At 41.3% G+C, this 25288-nt stretch overlaps 1 protein-coding gene across 2 annotated transcripts in view; it reads right to left on the bottom strand.

Annotated features, from left to right (window-relative positions):
* Window positions 1-25288, bottom strand: part of DCBLD1 (discoidin, CUB and LCCL domain containing 1) — a 46642-nt gene that overhangs the window by 13287 nt on the left and 8067 nt on the right. For both annotated transcript variants that reach the window (XM_056488137.1, XM_056488138.1), the window contains exons 2-7: window positions 17757-17969; window positions 7474-7611; window positions 6885-6936; window positions 6077-6149; window positions 4311-4444; window positions 366-406 (exon numbers count right to left, since the gene is read on the bottom strand). In XM_056488137.1, the coding sequence (XP_056344112.1) occupies window positions 366-406; window positions 4311-4444; window positions 6077-6149; window positions 6885-6936; window positions 7474-7611; window positions 17757-17969 (651 nt within the window). The remainder of the gene's footprint in view (window positions 1-365; window positions 407-4310; window positions 4445-6076; window positions 6150-6884; window positions 6937-7473; window positions 7612-17756; window positions 17970-25288) is intronic.

Raw genomic sequence — 25288 nt, 5'->3', positions numbered from 1 at the left:
TCTTTCTCTGCTTGTATGATGAAGATGGAAATTACAAATGTCTGAAGAAAAACTGCTTTCATTTTCTGTGGCCTAAAGTACATAAAAATGGGATTATCTGATTGTCATTTTTCATATGCTGGCACCAGAAATGTAACAGCAGAATACTATTTCTGTTTCTCATCTATGTGCGTGTGACCGCACATATTCTGTGTTTTTTTTCTAGCTCACTTCACATCCCTTCAATTTTTTTATTCACTTGCCAATTTTAAAAAACTGTTGTCCTAAAATATCCTTCCTAGACACAGCCTGACATTCTCCTGATTATTTTTTAAAACTTTTACAGAAAATATTTAAATAGCTATAAACAAAGCAATTATTCTTACCGTTGGAAGTAAATGTAAACCGCTTATCTGATAGAGAACCACTGTAAGAAAAGAAAAAAGTAATTCAGCCTTTCATGAGGTGGTCACAGGAATGCTGAGGTAGAGCTTCAGAATTACTGTTGATCCAGTAAAATATCTCTGGCCAGACAGCCACTTTCTCTGCTGGCTGGATACTGACCCCTTTAAAAGCACTCTTACTGTGATCGAATTCAGGTAATTTTTAAATGGTTTGAGCATTTTTTAAAGCTTTGGAGTGACTTCCCATTGCATCACCGTGTTACTCCTGCTGCTTGTGAAAGAGTTACATTTGATGGAGACTAAACCACAGGAGCTCTGGCCATTCCTGCTTGGGCTACAGGTGTGCCATAGGATGAAAATGGGATGAAAACTACTCCTTGTTTTAATCTGGGTGGGAACCAGATCTGTTATAACCTGGCCAACATCTCCCATCAGGAATGGCTCTTTATGCTCCATTAACCACATCTATGGCTCCCTTTTTCTTCCTCCTTCTGACATGGACTGTTTTGCTCCAGGGGAAAAGCCATTTCTTGGGCCACTCCACACAGCCTCACCCAATGCAGGACAAGATAAAATCACCACTCTCAGGGAAAGCTGAGTTTTCCTTGGCCTCTCAGGGAGCCACTTTCTAATTCCCAAGGAGGTGCCCCTGAGCTTTCATTCCAGAAGCAATGACTCCAGCTGGCTATCTAATAAAAAGCCAAGCCAGGGTTTTAACATGAAATCAGTTTGGATTTCTTGAAAATCTGTCCCCTCCGCTGTCACTTCGATTAGCTGCACGCATCACTGGCCCCTTTGGAAAAGCCTTGGCCAGCATGACTAAGCAGTAAAACAATTTCTGCACTAAGCATGGAGACAGCTCCCTTTCAGGCTGCCTTTTCTTTGTTTTTGGCCAGGAAAATTTCCCCCAAGGTACTGCCTGCAGCCTTACCATGGTGTGCAAGGCTATATGTTTTTAGACACTGCAAATGAAAAAACAGGAAAGTAGTCCCATGTCAAGGTCAATAAAAACAGTGCCTTTTTTTGTCACTGAGGGAAAACTAATGACTACAGGCAAACGAAGCCCTTCAGAGCTCTGGGTGGGAGCTGATTTATTTGGGCATGTAGGCGGCTGAGTAGCTAGAAGGGGAAACACAAACCTCCCTCCCACATCTTCCCCACAGGCAATCCTCAGGGGCGATCAGATGCACTCTGCTCACTTCAAACCAGCTTGACATCACAGCCAAAACAGTTGTTGATGTTTTAGTGAATGCAAAGCAATTCATTCCAAGGGAAAAGAAGAAAATAAATACCTATGTCATCAGTAAAACCGACCCAAAACAGCAATCACAGTGCTCCTTGAATACTCATAATGGAAAAAAGTCAACCAAACCCTTTCAAACAGAGGGTTGCAAATTTAGCAAATAGAGGAGGTTAGCATTTCTAAGGTCTACAAAGCTATGAAATCAAGCTGACAAATTTCTTTAGTAATTCACTAAAGAGAACAAGCTAATTCAGTAAGTGGTAATTCATCAGTTTCTTAATGTGACTGCTGGAATTTGTCACACAGTTTCCACTTCGTCCTTTAAGGGAGGGTTTTGCCCCATGCTCCTCATTTGCTTGACAATCTTCAGGATCCTGCCTTTTATTTTTTTTGCCAGAACTGGTCTCAAGCAAGCTTTTCCAAAGCAGTGCAGGTTAACCCAGAATCCCATCTTTCACTCTTGACAAGTACACAGTCTCTATCAGAACTGCCCAATAAATCCACCCAATAAATCAGTCTTCATTACAGCACCTGGGGGTGCAGGTCTGCACATGGGTCATGGCAAGTGGACACCTCCCAGATGCTGGAGTGTAAGAAACACTGAGAACTGGAGTGGGGAGGCCAAGGTCAGCCCTTGCAGGGTGGAGGGTGAGTGAGACACAGCTCCACGTTAACAACACAGATACTTAACAGCTCGATGCACTCCAGCAGAGCTTTTGATGAGGTCAATTTCAGCTAAAGTCGCTAAATAATTTAAACCTTTAATACTGAAATCCACTATAAATGAGATTTTAAAAGCTTCAGCAAGCTCTTATTTAAGGGCATCTAAAAAGCTCTTAAGGCACTGCTGCTCAAGCACCAATTTTTTCTTGCAGGCTCTAGCTCATCTACAGGATTTTCTTTCAGCATGTAGGTGCTGCAGAACAGAGAAGACAGGCACCTTTGTAGATATCTCTCATAAAAGATTTTTTTAAAGCACAAAATGCATTGGTATATTTTCTTAGTGAACAGGCCTACTGTTTCTAGGAGCACTTTTTCATGTTTTGAAGCAAAAGCATTTCCCCACATACTCCAGTTTCCCCCTCCTGGGCTCACACCAACAGTTCATCTGTTCTAGAGCTGTCCCAGCTGCCAGGTGTGGCAGACACATCCTAGGAAGTGATGTGCTGACACTCCCATTTTCTCAAATTTTGTGACATCTAGTTTGTAGGCATACAGCCCAGTGCAAGCCTGTGGCTTCCTGTGTAACCTGTAGAAAGCTAGAAATTGCTCCTAGGGCAATTCTGTCCCTTGGAGATGCTCGAGGAGTGGCTCTGTCTGCCCCTATAGGCAGGAGAGCTACAGAGGTCTGTTCCTCCTTAGGGTCTCTCTCACATTAAATGGGCCAAACCCCCCAGCACATGCACACTTGAAGTCTTATGCACTTCATTCTTTGGCCACTGGCTCTTGTGCTGGGAAAAAATGTACAAATCACAACTCCCTTTCATTATAGAATTTTATGTGCTACTGTCTGTGTTACTCCACTGGGATTTTCAAGGCTCACAAGCATGGGAATGTATGTGAACAGCTCTGTAACAATTTTAGATAAGGTACAAAATATTTAATTTAGGGTTTCACTAAGCTGGCATGTGTGATGGAAAGAATTTGTATTGTTTGTTTTATGGAGGGGCTTGGTGCCTGAGCAGGGTTCTCAATCCTGCTTTGCTTGAGACAAGTTTATACTAATTTTCTTTGGCAACTAACTTCCAAGAAAAATAGGAAATATTTAGGCTGTACAGTTTTTTGGCTGTGATCTACATACTACAAAGCTTTGTATACTCCAGTGCCATTGTACATAAATGCCATTTTGGTCTGTGCTGAAGTTTAAGCACAGCAACAGAGCACATGAATGCCTTTTTTTATGAATGAAACCACGATTGTAAAATTGTCAGGAGGGTGTGAGAAATCATGGAGAAAACAGGAAAATAGTATAAAAAATACATATTGACTTAGCTCTTACAGTCTATGGGATGGAAACTTCCCTTCTTAAAAAAGAAAAAAAAAAAGGCCTCATGTAAAATCCAGATAACATTTGAAAATTAAAAACTATAAACCAACAGGAATGACAGAAGCAGTTGCTGGAAGGTCTTACTGTGCTGGATAGAGATTAGAGGATTTATTTCTACTTCAACAGCAGTACAATTAAAAGTCAGAAGATAAGTGGTAAATATAACACCCTTGCTATAAATATTCTAAAATAGAAAAACTTTGAACATGTCAAAAGCACAATGTTTAAGGAGTTGTTCATTAAATCCCCTATGGCTCAATGGCACTTTTTACTTACTCATTTTTCCTGGCTTTTTTTAAACTTCAACATGAATTTGCCATGATTTATTAGCACATCGATTAAAGTTGTTTGTTGCAGAACATCGTACTCTCATGTATCTGCTAACAAAGTAATTTGAAGGAACTGAAGGGGGAAAAAAAAAAAGAAAATACCACCCTACATGGTACAGAGGCACTGAAAACCTGGAACCTTTTCCTGTCTCCATTGCCATAATACACACGTAACATCTTTTCCTCCCCAACAGGGCGTCCCCACCCGCTGGTGCTGGCGGTGGGCAGTGTCCCTGTGCCCAGCTGTGCCCAGCTGTGCCCAGCTGTGCCCAGCTGTGCCCGGTGCCAGCCCCAGCCCCGGTACTCACTCGAGGGAGGGCACCCCGTTGGCCAGGACGCCCTGGTAGCGGCTGATGCCCTTGTGCTGGGTGACGCTGATCTGGCCGCCCAGCTCGTCCGCCACCACGCCGGCGTGGATCGCAGCCTTGCACAGCAGCGACGTCTGAAAGGCAGGAGCCAAGCTCAGGAAATCCATCTGACAAACTGCCATGCCTTCCCTGCCAACCACCCGTATACAGGGGTTACAGCTCATAAAATCCAAAGCTCAAGAGATGTAAGAGGCAGGGGAGGGAGAAAGAGCAAGTAATTTTTCTTTTCAAATGAAAAAACAAATAGTCTGCTTCTGAGAAGGTGCTGTAAGTTTGTCACTCCTCTGGGACAAAAAAGCCAAAGGCAAGGCAACACTTCCTTGGGAAGATAAATTAATAATTCCTTGGTGGTCTTGCCTGATGGCAGACCTATCTATTACTGCACCTTAGGATTTGAGTTATGGTGTACATTAGGGGATTTGGCTATGTGTTGAGTTTTAAGTGCAGCCCATTTCCCGTTATCTCGGGTGGGATAGTGCTGAAACATACAGGCAGGACAGCTCACGTGCCAGCTAGTGGCAACAACAGGGCTAGGGCAAGGCAGGAAAGGGACAGAAAAAGGTACAAAGGAGACTTTCCTAGGGCTGCAGGCAGAGGTTGGTCAGGTTCACGCTGGCCCAGTTTGGGTTGTGCTACTGGGCAAGCTGGGGTGCTGGGCTGTTCCCCCAGGGAGGGGTGGGGACAGTGGAGGCACAGAGGCAGCACATCTCCAGGGGAGCCCTGCAGGTTCTTCCCATCAGAAAATCCTCCTTAATGGTGGAGGGAAAATTTCTTTTGCAAATTCCTCAGTGCAGATAAAATCTGCATGAGGTCATGCCATGTGCTGCTTTTCTGCCCTAATCACTGGAACCAAGGGCAGAATAACTCCAGCTAATGAGAATGTAATGTGGCTTTTCTTTGTTTCTTCAGCTCTGCCACTTTCCAGGCTGGAGCCAGCACGCTTGAATAACTGGATGAACAGGTTAAACGTGAGCAATGACTTCTGGAAACTCAGTGACTGTGATAGGGTGGGATTTTTCTTCAGTGGTATGATGAGGTTTACTCCTCTGTGAGAGAGGTAAAGATTTCACAGACACGACAGGAGAAGAGTCCTGGGCGAGGGGCACAGAGAGGGCAGAGCTCTGAGTGATATGAGCTGTGGATAAATGCAACCACTTCAACTTTTTTCAGTTTAAAGAACAAGAAGTTAAAATAACTTAAAATAACTTCTTGTTGTTGGAGGCTGGTAGTTACTGGTGGGATGTGGTTAGGCAGTGTGCAATATTTATTTCATCTCAGAGCATATGCTAGGATAGTGCAGTCATAATCTTAAAGAAAACCCACGTGTTACTGAAATGTGTCTTTTTCACATGTGGTCACCAAACAAGTACAAGCTAAAATCATAGAAATATTTCGTACATGGATGAGCACTGCCCTGAGAAGGACAAACACTAGGCAGGCTTTTTCCAGAAAGTCAGAAACCACAAGTCAGTAGGTATATTTGACAATCAGTGGACTTTGTTCTCACACAATTGATTTGTCTGTTTGAAAAGTGTCTCTGTGTGCTTATATACTGATAACTTACTTCTATACTGATAATAAAAGGTATAGAAAAACAGCCCAGAAGAATTACTAACAAAAGTCAAGCAGCAAAAGTTGAAACCAAGTGGTTCTATTCTTGTTTCTTTTGTATTTATAAATTTCCCCCCATTATTGTGTGTACTTACATCTCTGTATCCTTCTCCAATATTCCCAGAAATGTCACCTGCTATGTCTCTGCAGCCAGCAGGACAGTATCTGCTGCAGTGAGAGAAGAAAGGCTTGTTTAAGGCATGAACTGTAGTGACAGTACACACAAACAAAAGAAATGCTCTTAAACCAATAAATATTTTAGCAGTCATTTCTGGCTGATGCTCTGTTAGTGAGCAACATCTAGGAGCTAAATAAATGGACCCTTGAGATCATAGGTGCACTGAACACAGTAGCACACAAAGAACCAGAAAAGCAGTTTAGCAAGGACATTTATTTCTGTTTAATTCTCTTGTTCTAGAAATGCTACCACACAAGTTTTCAGAGTAAGATAAGAAGCCTATATGCACATCCAGACAGCAGCCAGAAGAGCACAATTTATTACCATTTCAAACCTATCACAAAGTTCAAGGAACCGAGAAATTATAGCTTGTCCTCAGATAATCTTGTATCAGCTGGGACGTGATCTGCTCCCAAAGGAAGCACTGGAATTTGAGGCTACTTTGAATTTCAAAGTGGAAACTCTTTTAACATATACCATGTATATGTATGCACTTAATGAGAATTGCTGAGAGCTCTGCAATTTCATTCCATCACTTTTCTGGGCCACAGTCTTCCATTCTGCACTACTGCTTCTCACAACCAGGCATTAGACCATTACAGCACTGGGGCTCAACAAACTTCACTTCTCCAGAAAACCAAGACTGTCTAACATTTTCTAACAATTGAATCAGTTAACAGATACTGTAAAGCAAGCCAGGATGCAGAGCTGCAAACCTTTCTTACCTGAATTCAGCCTTTGTGTAGTGGTTTGCTCGTTCCAAACAGGTGATTAGATCTGTGAAAAGTTTACAAATGTCAATTCCCACTGTAGGATGTAAAAATACAGACAAATATTTGCCAGAACATGAAATTACATTTAAAGACCTCTCTGTATAATACTTAAGCAAATTTATTAGACTGGAAGCAACAGCTATGGTTTTCTTTCATTCTTTTCAAGTCCCTCTTCTACTCTTCTTACGCTTTATAACTTCTTCAAAGTTGAACAGACCTCCAGAACATTAAACGCTCTGGGAATGAAAACTTTACCCCTTTACAGTGTGATGGATGCTGGAGCTCAAAACACAGAAGGAGAAGGTGCTGTTTTACCATCCATTGGCCCTGTATTGCAAATGGTCTAGGTAGGATTTCAGCAGCTATTATATCTGGTTACAACTGTTCCTTTCACACATGCTATTAAAAATACCATGGCTCATGCTAATCTGGAAATATTTAGGAACAAACATTTAGGCTAAAGCTCTATATGTGTAGAAATGATAATTAAATAGGGGGAACTATGCCACTAATCTTCTACTATTTTTGGGTGTCACCTTACCTGGATGATCACTGCTGGCATAGGACAACAGAAAACCTCGTCCTGACACGTGGGATCCACTCTCAAAGTGAATAGTTGCCTCATTGCTATCTAGAATGATTTCTTTGGGGACAGGCATCACATTACCACAGTACGGCCCTACAGACAGAACAAAGAAGATTTCAGAAGTTTAGATGACATAATTAGGCTGGAAAAGTCTCATGATTAGCAAAGAATTTCATAACACACTCATTCTCTTTCAGTATCAATCCAAATGTTGACAAAAGGATTTTGGCTCCAGTCCTTTATGGGTATGAGCTCTAAAGCTACCCTGACAAGGAATGGCCAGGATCCAGTTGCCTCTGCATGGCAGCAATTCCAGCATCCACATTTCTCATCATATAAGCTTCAAGAGAAAGATTAATGCCTTCTGACCTTTGAAGTACAGCATGCTTGCAACCAGCAGTAACTCACTAGAGAAAATGACACTGCATTCAAAAGCAATCCAAGGGATCTAGGCAGGGTCCCTGAGATAAACCCTCCAAACACACACAGCTCGTGCCATTGTGGCACAGCAGCCAGTCAGGAAGGATTAAGGTCAGAAACAGAGCACCTGGTTTTCAAGGACCTGCATGCCACAAGCTGAATTGCACTCCAAGGCAGTAATACTTCCCTTAGAACATTTCCTAATCATTTCCCATTTAAAAACACCATTAGACCATGGAAGTACACAACTCAAGTCTCTAGAGTTTAAAACAAAAAAAGAAAAAAAAAAGAGAGGGAAAGATGAAGGGAGTGGGACAGGGAGACAACAGCCTTGTGCTTACAGTGAATTAGATACGGGTTTTATAGCTACCAACTGCAGTATCTTGGAACAGCCTTTGGGACACTCCTTCCTTGTGACAGCAGGCATGCCCAGGACTCCAAGTTGCTTCCTCAGAAAGTCAGTTCCTGAGGGGAGTGTTCCTCTGGGACTGCCACAGTCTGTGCTTGCCTTCTGTCACTGTACCTGGGTGCAAACACTCGTCCCTAGCTGCCCACAGGCACAGATAATAAAGACAATTCAAAGCAGTTTGGATTTACTTGCTCAGACTTATGAGTCTATTTGCAATATAAACTGCAAATATAAACTCCAAATGACCCTTTACAAGCCCTCAGCCCATCTGTTCTGTTGAGGTGAATGACAGCATTTTTGTCCTAAAGCAAATCTTTGGGATGAAAAATGATCACTTTGATTTTTCCTGGACAGCCTCATCTTGGTGGTGGTGGCTACTTTAGGGCAACTTGGAACTGACTTCTGAGACACAAAAAATGACATTCACATCATGACACATATTTGATGAGTGATACCCATAGTAGCAGGTTCCTAAAAGCTTCTTCATTTTGCTTGATACTCTTAGGGAAGGAAAACTCTTTTCCAAAGATTAGGGAAGGGGCTCTTTTCCAAATACTTCATTTGCCTTACAACAACTATAAGGTCAGCCTACAGAGTAGCCCAATCAGAGCCAACAACAGTCAGCTGTCAGCAGAATGGGACAAACAAAAGGAAGAACTCTTGTCCTTTTGGCTTACAAAAATCATATGGTGAAGCCAGGCAGGCAGAGAAACAAGCGACGAGTGTGACATTTCCCTGGAGTACTCATGTGTTGAGAAATGACTCACGACTTAGTCACAGAAAACAATGTCTATAAAAAGGGTTAAACAAATTGCTTAGGAAATGAACTTATCAAAAAGACAGCATCTGACACTATGTCATACCAGACAACTGCACGAGTGATTTATTTGAGAAGGTCTTTTGTGTCAGGTTGCAGTGGGAGAAGTAAAGTGCCTAGATTTTTTTTTTTTGAGAGAGAGAGAAATGGGGAAAAGACAAGGAGCATTGCACATCTTCGAAATAAAACACCTGAGAAAGCTTTAGTCCTTTTCTTCTCTCAAGGACTGTCTCTACATATTTTCTCACAAGTGTTCTTTGGCTTTCTCCCTCGCAGGGATTGGCAGTGACCTATCTACTCTGGAAGAATAATTTAGATGGCTGATTCATGCATCCACACATCAGCTGGATCAGGGATGAGTGTCTCCTCCAGCAGCAAGTCTACATATGTTCCAGATAATTATACAAACAAATCACGCATCATGAGCAAAACCAATACAATAAAATAAAATACAAAATAGTCTAGACACACAGAGCTGTATAGTCCAAACTATAAAGCAAGAAATTCAGAAGCAATCAGCTTAAGAAACCAACATTCAGTGTCTAAAGACAAGTTTCTACTATTAAGTAATAAATCCAAGAGGCTACCAGGCTATGGTTATATCCTGCCAAGAGCAGTTCTGGCATACCAAGAGATTCCTATGCATAGATCAAAATAAAGGGAGCCTAGGATTAATTCCTTAAAGAATTTAGAAGCAAGAAAGAGTATATGTTCAAGGAAGGAATAGTTTCCAAAGGTTTATAAGTTTTTTGCAAAGATTTGTAAGAAAAGAAATAGGGGAGGGGGTGGGTGGAATTTATTAATACTACAAATCAATCACTTGCCTTTTGTTGCAAACTGAGGAAGCCTTGCAAAACACTTCAATATATTTCTTCTCAATGATTCAGGTTATACGACATCAGCACTACACTGCCAGGTCCTCAGACTTGCCTGGGATCTAGCAGAGTTTATTTCCATGTTATCAAATACAGAAGTAAGTTCTGAGAGGGAGAGATCAGGAAAAACTTTAAGCATTATCTCACCCCTAAACTGCAGCTCTTAGAGAAACTGATCAGACACCAGTTTGACTCAGAGGTTCTTTACTCCCTGAAAGAACTAGAGATGTGTACAGTCTGTTTTTTAGGATAAGGTGTTAACCCACCCTTTTTAGTGCTTACTGTGTTTAAAATGACCTGTGTAAAAGCACCTCTGTGATTTGATTTACTTAATAATAGTGGGTTTGGTTAAGCAGCAACTCCCTCCATTTTGCCAAGTCTTTGCAGAGTGGCCTTTTTAACTTCAAATCCCCATTTTTTCCCTAACAAATTTCTTTTACACTGATGGTCTTCCAGAAAGCTCACTAAGGATACAACTAGTAATACTTAGAAAATAAAACTGATTCAGGGTCAAGAAAATTCTTTGGGTTCAGTTTTGACTCATGAGAGATATGCTTTCATCTGTTTTTAAAGTTTCTTTAGAAAAGTGTTTTTAGATACCCTTTTCCCATGCACTTCCATACGTCAGTCCTCTTATTTCCTTTCAGGTTGTAAAGCCAGAGACAGGACAGTCTCCCAGGCTGTCTGCATTTTGGCTTGTGGTGTGCCTGGTTAGATGCACTTGCTATAGACACAGTAGTACCTGGTAGGTTTGCTCTCCATCAACTCACTATTACCTCAAATACATATCCTGTGAGAATTTATGGACATTAGAAAACTAAACCCAGCCAGCATCTGTACTCGTTAGACTTCATCTCAAAACTGTATTTAATCTACTCAGTATTCTCCATTTCAAATTGAGGTGACAAAAATATTTTCACTGTTTACTTTTAAAACTCATTCATATGCGCTCCCCATCTTGCCTGTCCATTCCACCTGAGATTCATTAATTTCCCTGGCTGTCTATATGAATACTGTACAACCATAGTAAAGATGAGAGATGGTGGAGAAAGCCCCTTTATGAAAATGAGAAACTTGCTTATAGGGCCCTGTTAATTTTTACTGCAGCATTTGGACTTGACTCTGGATAAATATTTAATTCCTAAACCTGGGACTTAGCCAGAAGTTTTTTAAGATCCCTTTTGAGAACTGCCAGATCACGTTATCAGTTTTTCATCTTCCAATGTTAGTTGTGAGGTGGGTTGTTTTGCATATTCGGCTTGAAAAACGAGTCATGAATGCTGATCTCTCTCAGCTTCCTGTTAAAGTGACTTGGCTGGAGCTCTGCTGGGGTAAGGAGGCAGGATTACTTGGTTTGTTTGTAAGAACAAAGGAAAGAGCTTGATCTAATAAACAGATGTGTTACATGTGATGAAGCTGAGTAGGTGTTCTCCACATTTCAATATTACTATATCTAGATGCCAGGGCCTGCTCTCCTTTCCATGTCTCATTAAAAGGTTGACCCAACTGTGGTTCCGTCTGTTCACTCCAGATTCCTTTTACTTATATTTATAAAAATTCTGCAGAAGAGATATTAGAGGTCTAAGGATTTCAAGTATACTAATTTTAATATTCTCCATAATTAAAGTAAGCTTTAATGCCTTTCATGCAGAAGATTCGATCTGTTGGTATGGTTTAGGTGGCTTAAATAAAACACTTTTGTCTCCAAGCAGCATTAACATCCTGCAAGATACACAGTAAACTGTCTCGTGGATATCCTTTGGCTGGCCCCTCTGGAGACTGAAGAGACTATTTTACATGTTGTTTATTTTTTAAATGTTAGCAATAGCCTACTGCTTTTGTCTTTTTCATAACAGTGTTGTTTTGCAAATCTGATGATCTTTACAGCATTGTTGGTTTTATGAGGTCTAGTTTACTTCTATTGTCAACCAGTCTCTGGCACAGTTCCTGAGCTTTCTTTGTTGAATTATGTTCCTTTATTTTTTCTATTTCCCTTAAAAAGTACTGTGCCCAGAGGACTCTCTTCTTTCACACCAGCTGGCAATGCCTACATGCTACTTATTTCTCTAGTTCTTAATACTTTCTGCATCTTCTCTAAGGCTTTTTCTTCCTTTTAGAAGCAACTATTTCCCCTCTTCAGCTATTGAATGGCCGGTTCACTATGCTCATTCTGCTTTCAAATTCCTCAAATTCACTTGAAATCTGCAGCTTGACATTTGCAGAGGCCTTTAAGAAACTTAGTTTGCATATTAAATAATGATGTCCTCTGTTCAACAGAGAATCTTCTCCCTTTTTTCAGTCTTTACTTGCAAAGTAAGCCCTGGTAGGCAGGCAAGATGCAGCAACAATCCATGGATGTGCCTTTTAGGATTATCATGCCTTAATGCATTAGTCTGGGGAAAACAATGTTTTAAACTGCAGCCTTTTCTCAAAAAAATCAATTTGGAATTACCTCAGTAGCTGGGAGAGGACAGGGGATAAAATGAACACAGATTACACTTGTTTCACTTCAGAGCTAAAAACTCATCCAGAGTGCAAGACTTTCACAAATAGCTCACAAAACCAGCAAGGATGCGTTGTATGAAAACGCCTTCAGTCCCAAAATTCATCTCCATCCCGCATTTAAATACTTTGATAAGCAGTGATTGCCTCTCCCCCTTACCAAGAGAGGTCCTCTTTGCTCAAACCCTGACACACACACGTGCAGTGGGAACCAGCAGGACCCTGCAAGGACACACAAAGTACTGCCCTGTGTCCATCCTTGCAGGGTGCAGGGAAGGTGGTGTTTAACACACTGCAGATCTGAGATGACAGAGTAGGCAGTCAGGATGAGACAGCCTGGTTATCCAACATTTAACTCTGTGCAGCACAATCTCAGGCTGAGTGGTAAGCATTTCTTGTTTGAGGAAGAACAAATATAACTTTTGGTTAACGTTTCCAAAGGGTTGCCAAAGACTGTGATAAAGGACAGAAAAAGGCATGAGAGGTTGGGGAAGTAATCACAACTTTAACATGGAGAGTCTGGTCTGCCTGCTTGACCTCAGGTGAAATCCCCCCTTTTAACACTGCTGTGGTTTTAGACAAATCCAAAACCAGAAACACAGCAACAACTAGGAATCATGAGTGAAGACCTGTAGTTTAACAAAAAACAGAGAATAATACACTGTATGCAGCTAACAGGAAAAAAGGTCCAACATTCTTTGTTGCATCAATCCTTCCAAAGCTGAAAACTCAGGATACTGCAACCACTCAGATGAAACCAAATTGTTAAAAGTGTTTTGACTGTTAAGAAACTGCTCAACTTGATCTTCAGCAAGAACTTGTCTGGGCATTTCTCTGGGTTTCCTGAAATACCAGAAACAATACAGTAATAACAAGTTTCCTTTGAGGGATGAAAAAGAAACCTGGACACACCCTTTATTCAAACAAGATATTTATTTCAATACATAATGAGTGACTGGTTTGTTGAATCCCCTCAAGTGATAATGACAGGTAGAAGGCATCTGAAGGCACTCTGTAACTTTAGTAATGGGGTGTGGGGAGAAGAAAGCATTTTCAGTAAATTCTCTATTTCATGTTAGTTACCAGCTGTAAATTATGCAAGAACAAGTCAACTGCACTAACTCTCCAAATTATTACTAGTCACTCAGCAGCTCTGACATCCACCCCAGAGGAGCACATCAACCTCCTACTGACTGCAAGTGAATGAGGAAGTAAGTAGGCACTTATCTCTTCTTTTGGCTTTCTCTCTAGTCAAGACTGATGAGCATCTCACAAAATTAAGGGAAAAAATATCAAGCCATTAGATGGGGAAGAGATAGAAAAATAAAAAAAAAAGGGGTCAAAAGAGGTACAGAAATCTGATAGAGACATGAAAAGAAGCAGACTAAAAGCAGCTCCTGTCAAACTTTTAAAGCATTTATGATCCACCTTCATAAGTGTGCAAATTTTGTTCTTGAGAACTACAGGGCTGACATGGTTAATCTTGTTTTCACATATCCCTTTAACTAATTAAAAAATCAGAAGCTCTGCTTCAGAGCTCAGTATTTTTAATATGCTCAGATAATGCAATTAACTCGAGAAGAAAAGCATTTTGGTAAAGGCTGCACCTTGTCTGCACTGTGAGATTATGCTCATATTAATTTTCTGTGGGACAAAAAAACACCATATTTTAATCCAGTCAAAAGCTGTGCCTTTGAAACAGAACACGATCATCTATTTATTTCTCCTGGAGACAACGTGTGCAAAGCTGTGCTAATATTTAAATGTTTGTCAGACAAAGGTGACTCAGTTTCACCAAAACGGGTGTTAGACTCCCTTAGCTGACTGATGATTAATATTTTCACAGCTACGTCTGGATACAGAGCTAACAGCTTGAAAGAAAAGGCTTGTTACAGGTTCCATCTCCAGTGAACACTAAATAAAATAATTTGCAGAGTAATAACTCATAGATACAGTGTTCAGACACTGTATGACTCCACTTTTAGAGCTTCATTAAGATTATTTATCATCTTTTAAGTGCAATATTGGAGAAATCTAAATTCAATACCTGCTTTCACAGGTCCATCAAAACTGAGAAGTACCAAAGGTGAGAAGAACTGTAGTGTCACATTTGTGTCATAGTTGAGACTGAGAAAGGCTTCAGTAGATCAGCATACACAACAGCACTACATGCTTTTCTAGGAATGAATCATACTCTCCTATCCATCTGCAGAATCCAAGAAATATCCTGAACTTTTATGAAATTTGCATGTAAGTGCTCTAATCTGTAGTCACCAACTTGCAAAAGTAACATCAATGCTCCCACTAACATAAATCAATTAATCCCTTCATTTGTATTTAACAGATTCCCTTTACTGCATGGAACATAAATACCCCAAAGACAAATTGAGTTACTCCTTGCTGTATTGCAAGAATCCCTGCAGATGGTTATAATGATGAATGAATCACAGTTAAATGTAAAGACTGGAAGAAATCTGAAAGGAAAACAATACTTTATCATCTGGAGTCTTCTTCACACTAATTTTATATTTGTACACATAATCTACTATTTTGTCTCTGACCAATTTTCTAAGCTTCACATATACTCCTCAACAGATGTTTGTACTCATACTGACATTCATGTTGTTGTCTTCTGTAGTGCTGAAGAAATCAGTATGATATTTAAAACATATTTCCCTTTGGACCTTATTGTCTTGTAATTGCAAACCTCCAAAATAAAGAGCAAAGGCTGCTCGCTAATTTGAAACATGAGCAGTATTCACATTGCCAGCTTTCATACTTTTGCTTTTTAGGTTTTCCTTTTTAAGCCCAGAAAACACATAAAGATTAGTTTTTAATTGCTCAGATGTTTTCAGTGCTTGCAAAATATTTTCACCTCTCCATCATCCCATGAAAGAATTTCGATGTCCAAGGTCAGTATCTCCTTGGCCAGAGGGAAGATATTGAGCTGCCTGTAGATGTTCATGAAGAGGGAAGGGTTGCAAAGAGGAGATGTGAGTTCAAAAACAGCTGTCTAAAAGGACACTTAACAAACTGAATGGATGTAGCAGTGCTTATTCACAAGGCTTCTTTCACTTGCACAAATGCATATTGAAACGCAAAGCCATAGCAAGATGGTTGAAAAAAATGACTTAGAGAAGCTCTAATCTCATCTAAGAATTCATGTGGCTTTTAAAACATAAGCAACATCATGAATTTATGCCTATAGAACTATTTCCACATCCATTCTGCATGACTTGCCTGAATGTAGAACAGACACTCTGTAGGTATGCTGGTGGGAAAGTTTACAGTGAGCTGCAGACCACAAAAACCATTACAGAAGGTATGTCTGCCTAAAAACTGGTTTAATCAGATATGACCAAAATCTGCTAATTGTGCAGTTCACTACCGAGAATGCAAATTACAGTCCACATGCATCAGACATTATTAATCAGATCTGAAAATGGGTGTGGGAATACTTTAAAAAAATTAATTATGTGGACTTGATTGCATAATACACAGCTATTCTGTGCTTATAGGCTGAATGACTGCAGTATAAATGATGTGAAGATGCCTTCAGGCTGATCTGTAAGGAGCCAGAATTTCAATCAACATCCAAGTTTCATTTTTCACTTGGAAAACAATATATTGATTTATCCCTCTTTCTGAGAGGATCCTTAGATTAGAAAAGTCAAGACAGTATCAGTAAAAATTATTCAGAGATATGCTAGTGCAATAACAGCCACATATTTCTTACTGCCAAGTACAGACAGACTGCTTCAGGTGAACACAACTCATTGCTTAGTTATGAAATGGATCACAGAACCATAGAATAGCTTGGCTTGTAAGGGATCTTAAAGGGAATCTAATTCCAACCTTCCCTGGCATGGAAATTGACCTTCCATTAGATTAGGTTGGTCAGGTCCCCATCCAACCTGGCCTTGAACACTTCCAGGGATGGGGCATCCACAACTTCTCTGGGCAACCTGTTCCAGTGCTTCACCTCTCTCACAGTGAAGAAAGAAATAAATAGCATTAAAAAAACCCAGCACACATGAACAGAGATGTTCCTTATGCCTCAAATCAAGCTCTGTGCAGGCTTAGATATCAGCATAACACTGCCCACTCTTAGATAAGGTTGTTTCAAAATGTAATGCCTCCCCCATGAGAAGAATAATTACCTTTACCTTCCTTTGTGAGTGTGCCTTTAATACTTCATTTGATCTTCTCCTACCAGATGAGTGATAAGCCTATCATGCTGATAAATGAAAGGCAATCAACCCTCCTTTACTACTAAGATATCCTGTGAAATCTCATCTTTGGAGAACCACATACTTTTCTGAGCCAAGCAGCGAGGTGGAAAACCTGCAGAGGCTCTGTGCAGCTCATAAATTCATCACATTTTCCCCTTGGATCCATTCTGCTTGTTAAGTCCAGTACAGCCCATTTAGCCTCAGCTGACTGAAGGGCTACACAGCCCACTCCCAGCAGGCAAAATTTTACGAACTGTCAATTCAGGAGTTCATTCCTACATTGCACAACTCCTTGCAGCTTTGAATTTAAATTGGATTTCTGAAAAAGAGTGCATGACTTGAAAAATCTGTTTGACTCCTCTAGAAAGTGCAGATCAAAAGTTTCAGTGACAACTGGTTGGGAAAACCATTTTGAGGAAGGCCTCAGGTACTCCCTGGGGAGAATCCTGTTGCCATTATGATTGTTTTAAGTGCACAGCTTTAGCAGATTATTTGCTTATCTTCCTGTGCAAATCTCTTACAAGAGCACAGTCTGGCTGTATGCATTTAATATCTGCAAGTATTAAAGCCTGTACATTAGTAAGGTGGCTAACTCTAGCAATAGTAAAGGTATTTCCCCTTTGAGCCATGGACTGCCACAAGGTGATCAACTCCAATTTTTCATCTTTGCCTAGTTTGTGAGGAAGATCCTCCCCTGCACAAGAAGGGAACAGGGCTGCTGTAGATCTAGGGAGTTGCTGTACCAGAACTGTGATGGTCCAGCCCTGCAGGTCTGAAGGCAGAGCCTGGCAGCCCCTCTGCAGCACAGCACGGCAGCACCCCAGCCCTGGCAAACCTACACACAGTAGGACAACAGCTTCCCACAGAGAACAAAACTCTGGAGTAAAAAAGGAGAAGGAGAGGACAAAGGCTGACATTCCTTGCATTTTGCTAAGCTACCTTTTACCAATCATGCACTGACCATGGCCTTGTCTCTTACATACCATGCAATGTTGAAGAGCTCTGGATGGTAAGGTAGCTGGACTCGCATTTCTGTGATTCAATATCCAGGTCTCCAATTTTCAAGATGAGGCGTTTTCCTGGAGGCACTTGGATTTTCTTTTCACAAAGAGTGTAGTTTGGGTACGTCCCAGGATAGTTCTTGGATGCTAGTGTCCCACTGTCTTGATACATCACTGTGTGCCCACATCCATCCCCTGCAGTAGGAGAACAGAAAGGAAGAGAAACAGAATGTATCCCTCAATAAAATAAATGGAAGAAAATAGTGGCTACATAATCATGTCTCATGCACTTTTCCTTTTTAAATAAGTATTTTGTAATACCACACCTCAGTTCTGCTGCTGTTGGAGCATAGGTAACTGAAATAAATATAGTCACATTTCCCTTGTAAAGCAGTAGGAGGAAGGCTTGGAACACTCATGAACTAGGTTGTATTTGACAATAATGTACAGACAGTGTCTCTCTGGATTTCTGCTTTATAGCCAAACCCTACTCAATTCCTGAAGATTTTGTTCCACATGTAAGAAGCAGGATCTTCCATAAGTAATTTTCTCCCAGTTATCAGTTTTATTTCCATAGCACTAACCACCACAGACAGAGTAACTGAGTCATACATGAAAGCACAGACATGATTTAACTGTGTACTACCCCAGACCAAACACATCTTATTTTCCTGTTGTTTTTCTTGTGCCATTTGCACAACACTAACAGCACTGGGGACCAGGTGAAGACACAAGAGTGACTCCCAAAGTGGGGTGTGCACTGTAAATGGTACACAGGTTACTTTGCAGCAGCATGCCCAGAAATGCATGTGCTGCTACCTCTTGCTCAAGGGGTAAGGAGAGGGGTGCCAAAAGTGTGTCTTCATGGCACTGTATAGGAGCCAGCTGGCCTTTGGAACCTTTCCTTGGTGGAGAGGCATCTGAGGAGCAGCTGCAGCAGATCAGAGGACAACAGGAAAAGGTGCATGGAAATACATGGGGGGATGTGTGGACTGACATGGAAAACAGGAAGCATCCACAGAGGGGGAAGGAAGCAGGTATCTGATAAGAGACCTTGACTACTAAAAGAAGCAATTTTTACTGAACTATTTAAAAGCATACTAGTAACTTAAAATTTGTATACTAAAGCTTAAGCCATTTTGTTCTGGCCAATCTTCCAAATAATGGAAACATTTATGACAGCAGATTAGTGTCACATACACGTACATCTAAGAGGCAGTCCTCAATTTCAGGTCATTTAGGGCACAGGCACACTTTACACAGGTGTCTTGCATATAGTTATCTTTTATCCTGAAAAACTGAAGCTAATCCAAGAAATGTTAACAAAATAAAGAATCCTTCAGAGCTGGGAACTCACAATGTTCACTTTAACTACCCACAATTTTCCTTTTGCAGATATTTTGGTTTAACTGTTTTGGTTTGTGCCATTCAAATTACTATCTGAATATCCTTCCAAAATCATTAGGAAAAACAAACTTAAGGTTTGATAGGATTATTTTAAAAGAAAAAACTAGGAATGAAGTGTTGAAAAAGAAACATGCCATACCAAGGGGTGGGGGGGAAGTGGCATGCTGTGCTAAGATAAGCTCCAAGCTATCAAAATTTGACTTGCTACCGTATAATTACACTGCCACTTCATCCAACTCACTCATCTGCCTTTTCACAAGCAACCACATTTATTTTGAAGCTTTGGCATTACTACTAGCTTTGATGCCTGCTATTTATTTTTGTCAAAGGTTCATGCTGGGAATAGAGGTGAATAGGAGATATAGATCCAAAATCATATCACCATAAAACATATTCAATATGTTTTTTTTCAGATCTCCTTTTTCACATGCTTTTAAAAACATCTGTTGTTCAGATTTTTTAACCAAGTGCTATTGATTTTAGGATGGCTAGGAAAATACTCAAGATGAGAGGCAAGCCAGCCTCATAAGCAAACCACCTTTTAATGGAAACTCTTGGCAACAGGAATGAAGAGATAAAGAACATTATGGCAGATGAGTTGTCGATTTTCTGAACAGAGAGAGGGGTCCATAGAGGTCTAGGCAGTGTAAAAGCAGATCACTTCCAGCAGGACACAGGACAACCTTGATGCCTGTGTTGCCAACTGCTATGCAGTAAAAAAAAACAACTGCCCATGGCCTTTAATTTAAACTTCATGTTTCTAACTGTGAGAATTTATTTTAACTGGAATAAAGAAACTACAATACTGAACTTTGTTTGCAACTTCTCCTTATTAGGGAAGAAAAGGAGAAACAAAGGGAAAGTTACAGAACCACATGGGGATGAGTTCCTTAAAATGGAAAGTCCAGTGTTCACACAGACTTCATCTTACTGGGCTATGTTCTGGCTGTGCCATCTTTGTACAATGCTGAGGATCTTTTGTGGTGCAAAATGCTGTTCAAAAAACTGTAGAGACCTTGCCATTATGATAAGACCCTGATGACTGTCCAGGTCACAGAGCCTTATATTTCTGCAGAAAGTGTACAGGCAAAAGTGTGCATGAGAGCCTGCCATCCTCCTCCATGAGGTTATGAAAGGTCTTGCTCACAGGGAAACTTTTTTTTTGTGTGTGTGTGTGTTAAATCTGTCTTTGAGTGAGAGCATTAACACTAGAACATCTTTTGAGCTAAGAAAGCATAAATGCTATTTTCTGACTTTTCACTGGTGGAGCATGGCCATCCAAACACTCCAGCTGAGGAGAGGAAGCCTCAGCATCAGCCTGCACCTATAACATCCCTTTCTGCCTCAGTTCTGCCTGCCTGCCATGAAGCAAAAGCTAATGATAAAAGCTTGTTTGCCACAAGAACCAAAGTAATGTCCTAAAAGTCAGACCAAGTCCTAGTAACTATTGCTTCCAACAGAGAAGGCTCGCTGCAGCTCTGAATTCTGAGTTTTCTCAGCAAGATTAAGATTTTTCTTTGCTCTGGTACACAGAAATTTGCTGGAAAACACACCTAAAGAAGGAGTCAGAAGGTAAAGAGGGAAGGTAGAATAAAGCTCAGGATCTGACAAAGAGTGAATTAATGACTAAATGTCATTATTAATTTGTAAAAAACTTACAAATATAACATCACTATATAAAAGGGCTCAGAAACAGAGGCAAGCTGTAAGGGATTCAAGTGCATCCCTAGTCACATTATCAAACTTAAAATGTGAACAATACTGTCATTAATTTTGGTCTTATTACTTTTCACAGGAAATTTTGATTTTCAGTAGAAATGTGTTGGCCAAACTTAAAATATACTGAGTTGAAAACACAACTCCTCATCCCTATGAAAACTATGGTTTAAACACCTGATGTCACACTCTTTTCTATAGGCACAGCTCTTCTGGATGGAAATACATTTATTTAACCAGTCAGTTTGACAGACTTTCTTTCAGACACTAAATTTTCACTTATCATTACTTCTGAGAACTGTTTTCTATCACCCCATTTGGCAAGAAGCTGGCAGCCTTGCCTCAGACATCCAGGTTTCATCACTTCTCACTGGACAGGAGCAAAGCAGCACATTTGAGCACGAGGTACTAAACAACCAGAGAATCTAAACCTACTCAGATTTAATAGAATCTCTCCTCAGCACCAGGAGTTATTGAACATGCTTTGCAGAACAAGTTCCCACGGGCATTTGAATCAAGACCAACATCATGATCTCTGAATCGTGGGCCAACATGCAGGTTGTACCAAAGATCACACAGCACTGGAACTAAGGCTGTTTACCAGAGATAAAAACAATCTCCCGTGGCAGATGATGGAAACAACTCTCCAAGAAGAAAGAGCCACAACTGGCACCTTCTGCCACAGCACAGGCACTCACACCCTGCCCCTCTCTCACACCAGGAGGTGACACAAGAGCAAGGCATGTCTGTAAACCCAAACCTGGGACCCCACCAGGACACACCAGCACAAGTGGCTGTGGAAAAGGCAGGAGGAGATACCAAGGGGCTGTGGAGAGGGCAGGAGGAGATACCAAGGGGCTGGCAGGCATCCCCACCCTCAGACACACACGAAATGGATGCATGTGGGACAAGGTGGAGAAGTATCTCCAAGCAGCTGTCTGGGCTGGGTCTGACCATGGCTGCTGGCACAGGCAGGAGGGTCCCCTCAGGATCTAACCTGCCCAGGAAGGACAGAGGTGATGAAAACAAGCTCTGGCCCCATCCTGAGAGCTGCCTGGGACACAGCCCCTAGCAGATACTGGGGCTTCAGCACAATGGTGGAGGTGCCAGAAACAGCACAGAGATCCACAAAGATGATGCTGGTTCCTTCAGGAACCCTCCTGTCACCCAGATCCACCTGACTGGACTGACTCTCTCCTTATCCCCCCCAAGGCCCAGCACACAAGCTGAGCCATGGTGTGTCACTCCTCTGCTCCCTGGGCTTTTCCACCCCTTGGCTGCACACACATGTGGATGCACACAGAGCCTTCATCCAACCATTCCCTTCTGAGATGGGGAAAAGGCTGCAGTTTTTCAAATAAGTACTATAAAAAGTTTCCATGTGCTGCACCTTTCAGAAACATGTTGATTTGGCCAACTACAAAACAGTCACAGAGTAGGATATCAAAGCATTTTCAAAAGCATTGCTTCAATATCCTGGCAGCAAACAGCTGCCTTTTTCATCCTTCTGATTCACCCTCACCAAGCAATTCATTACAGCCTTGGACTCACTCCAGTGCTAAGTACAAGTTATACCTGAGTGTGATCACACACTCAGCCTGTGGCTCCCTGCCCTCTTCCATCCCATGGGATGAGCCCTGGGAGCCCCAGTGTTTCCCACTTGGGCTCCCTGGTTACAGACTATTGCTACCTGATGTCCCTTGGCCCCAAAGAACCTTATGTCCCTCCTGCCTCCTCTCTCCCAGTCTGACATCCTTCTGAAGGTCATCTTCATGGTGGTGCCTGGGACAAGGCAAGCTCCCCCTATTCCATATGGAGGGAACAGAGCTGTTGGGAGCTCATGGCCTGTCCTGCTTCCTTTCCACTCCATCCTTTGAGGGGAGAGCAGACATGCCTAACTCGGAATTCAGTCCAAAAAATCAGCATTTTCTGAAGAGCCACTGCAGCAAACAGGCACAGTCAAAGGGAACAGAATGCCACTGAGTCAAGGGTATGGCTCTGAGAGTCTGATGAGAATCCCCACAAGGAGAAAAGAGATTTGCCTCATCTTCCACATTGCTGTCACTGAAATAACTCCAGCTTATTAAAAGCTACAATAATAACTGAGTCAAGGAGTTTCGTATCTGTGTTTGAAATAAGATTTGAGTTATGCATAGGAACTGATAAGTATCTTAAAAAAAAAAAAAAAAATCAACTCCTTCCAGTCAAACCTGTGCCCTCTGCTCACGTGGGATAGGAGAAAAGAGAGAAAATCCAAGTTTCTTGCCAGATGCAATCCAAATCTAGTGGTCTGAAAATACTTTAGGTTTTCATACAGCTGCTGTAACCTTCATCACTAACAGAATCATGCATGCTGCAAACACAAATGGGTTCATCCCTTCACTGCTTTCTGAGGTGATGGAGTAAAATGCAGAGTTAAGTGCTCCCTCTCTAACCCCTCTGCTGCCAAACCTGGGTCAAGAGCATCAGCTCTTTACTGTGCCATTGTAACAAAGAGACACCTCCACACAACCAGGACCTAAACCCCTGACTTCCACAGGGAATGGTGAGATGTCAGAGCCTTGTGCTTCTCCTGGCAGTGAGCTCACACAAAGGGCAACACCACAGCCCTTGGTGGGTGAGAACCCCCAGTCATCCTCCCCAGCAGGCACAGGCACCAAGGGAGAGGTAGAAGGAGAAACAGCCACATATTTGGGGATTTCACAAGCCCCTGGATTCAGGGCAGATGCCATTTACATCAGCCAAGCAACTGGCTGAGCCCTGTTTCAAAAATATATAAAACCACAACAGGATTTTTTCAGAAGTTCATCTTTATGTTCTTCATAACATTTTGTGGATACAGAAAAAAACTGTTTTCAAATAATGAAAGAAACCATTAAAAATTAAGGCAAATCTACAATAAAAATAAAAAAATAAAGTGACTGTCATCCTCCATGGCCTTCCAATCAGTATTAATATCTTTTTAAGGGAAAGCCTCACACATCACAGTATGCCCTATTGCAAAAGGAAAAACAAGTAGCACATAAATATTTTCTTCGAGTTGCAATTTAATTTAACTCCATTAGGAAGTCAGGAAACATTTGATCCTCTGTGCTGCAGCAGTTCCTAAGGACACTTATTTTGCTGCCCAAGCTAACCAGGCAGTGGCTGGCAGGAGGGCCAAGAGCAGAAAGGGAAGGCAGAGCAGCAGAAGAAGCAAAGGAACACGGCAGAGTGCTGGTTTTGTTGCCCAAATTATTTACTTACCAACTTCAAAGGGATGCAAAAGGAGAAGGAGGTCAAACAAACCATGGCATGTTTTCCCCTCCTCTTCACAGACATTATTTTCTGTAATGTCCCTCTTAAAGCAGAAATGAGAAAGAAGCAAATGACCTCCAATTGGTTCCGCAGCGGTTCCACAAACCACAAATTCCCACCACGTGCCCAGCTGCAATCACCCCACAGCCATTCAGACTGTGGCTGGGAACTGGCTTTCCTCAGGATGTCCCCTGCAGCCAGCCTGAGGAGATGCTCAGCCTCAAACATATGAAAAGTTATTTTGGTAACTAGTTGGATTGCCACCATCAGGTAAAGAAAAAAAATAAATCCTGACAACCCTTCTGAATGTCTTATTCAGCAACATAACTTACATCCATACTAGCATTTCTCAAAGTTTGGGGTTTTTAGCCATTGCAGCACAGCCATCTGGGAGTAGCCAGGGAAATCCTTTCTGCTACACAGCACTGATTTTGCAGGATTTCTTCAACCGACCTGGGCAGCCTTTAGCACCCCAGAAACCTCACCTTTGGAGGGGTTCACAAAGACAAATACATACCAGGATACGAGATTTTATTTATTTAGCTGCTTAAAGGTCAAAAGAATGCAGACATATACTTATAAGCAACTTCCTCTATCAAAATAAAGCCGTGTCCACTAAGAGAGAACTTTACACTCAGCATGCAGGTTTGAAACCTGAACAAGTAGTAAAGTCTTTCTTACACTAACACAAATGTGAATCACAATCTGGTTCCAATGCAATCTGTGAAAGACAGACAGTACCAGAGTACATGTCAAAAATAAGCATGTTTTAGTCACTGCTTCCAGGACTGAGGCACTATACCCAAATGTATACCCAGAGAAGCGAGCTTCAGTACTGGAATTTGCTTTTCAGCACTCTAAATACAGCACTCTTGAGCTTGTGGGTGTGAGAAAACTTCTATGCCTTTTTAACTGCTGAAACAAAAGATTTGTACTTTATTTATTTACTGCACAGCTTCATTTAAATATTTTTCAATGATTTCCTTTTATGAAGGTGGCATATTGCTGCAACTGGCCACATCAACATCTCATTATTGTGCGGGTTTGGACAGATGTGAGAATGGAGCTATAAATGTATGGAAATTTCAGAGAAA

The sequence above is a fragment of the Oenanthe melanoleuca genome, chromosome 3 (genome assembly GCF_029582105.1).
Source record: "Oenanthe melanoleuca isolate GR-GAL-2019-014 chromosome 3, OMel1.0, whole genome shotgun sequence".
Lineage (NCBI taxonomy): Eukaryota > Metazoa > Chordata > Aves > Passeriformes > Muscicapidae > Oenanthe > Oenanthe melanoleuca.
Note: the sequence above shows the minus strand (reverse complement) of the source record. Positions and strands in the feature narration are given on the sequence as shown.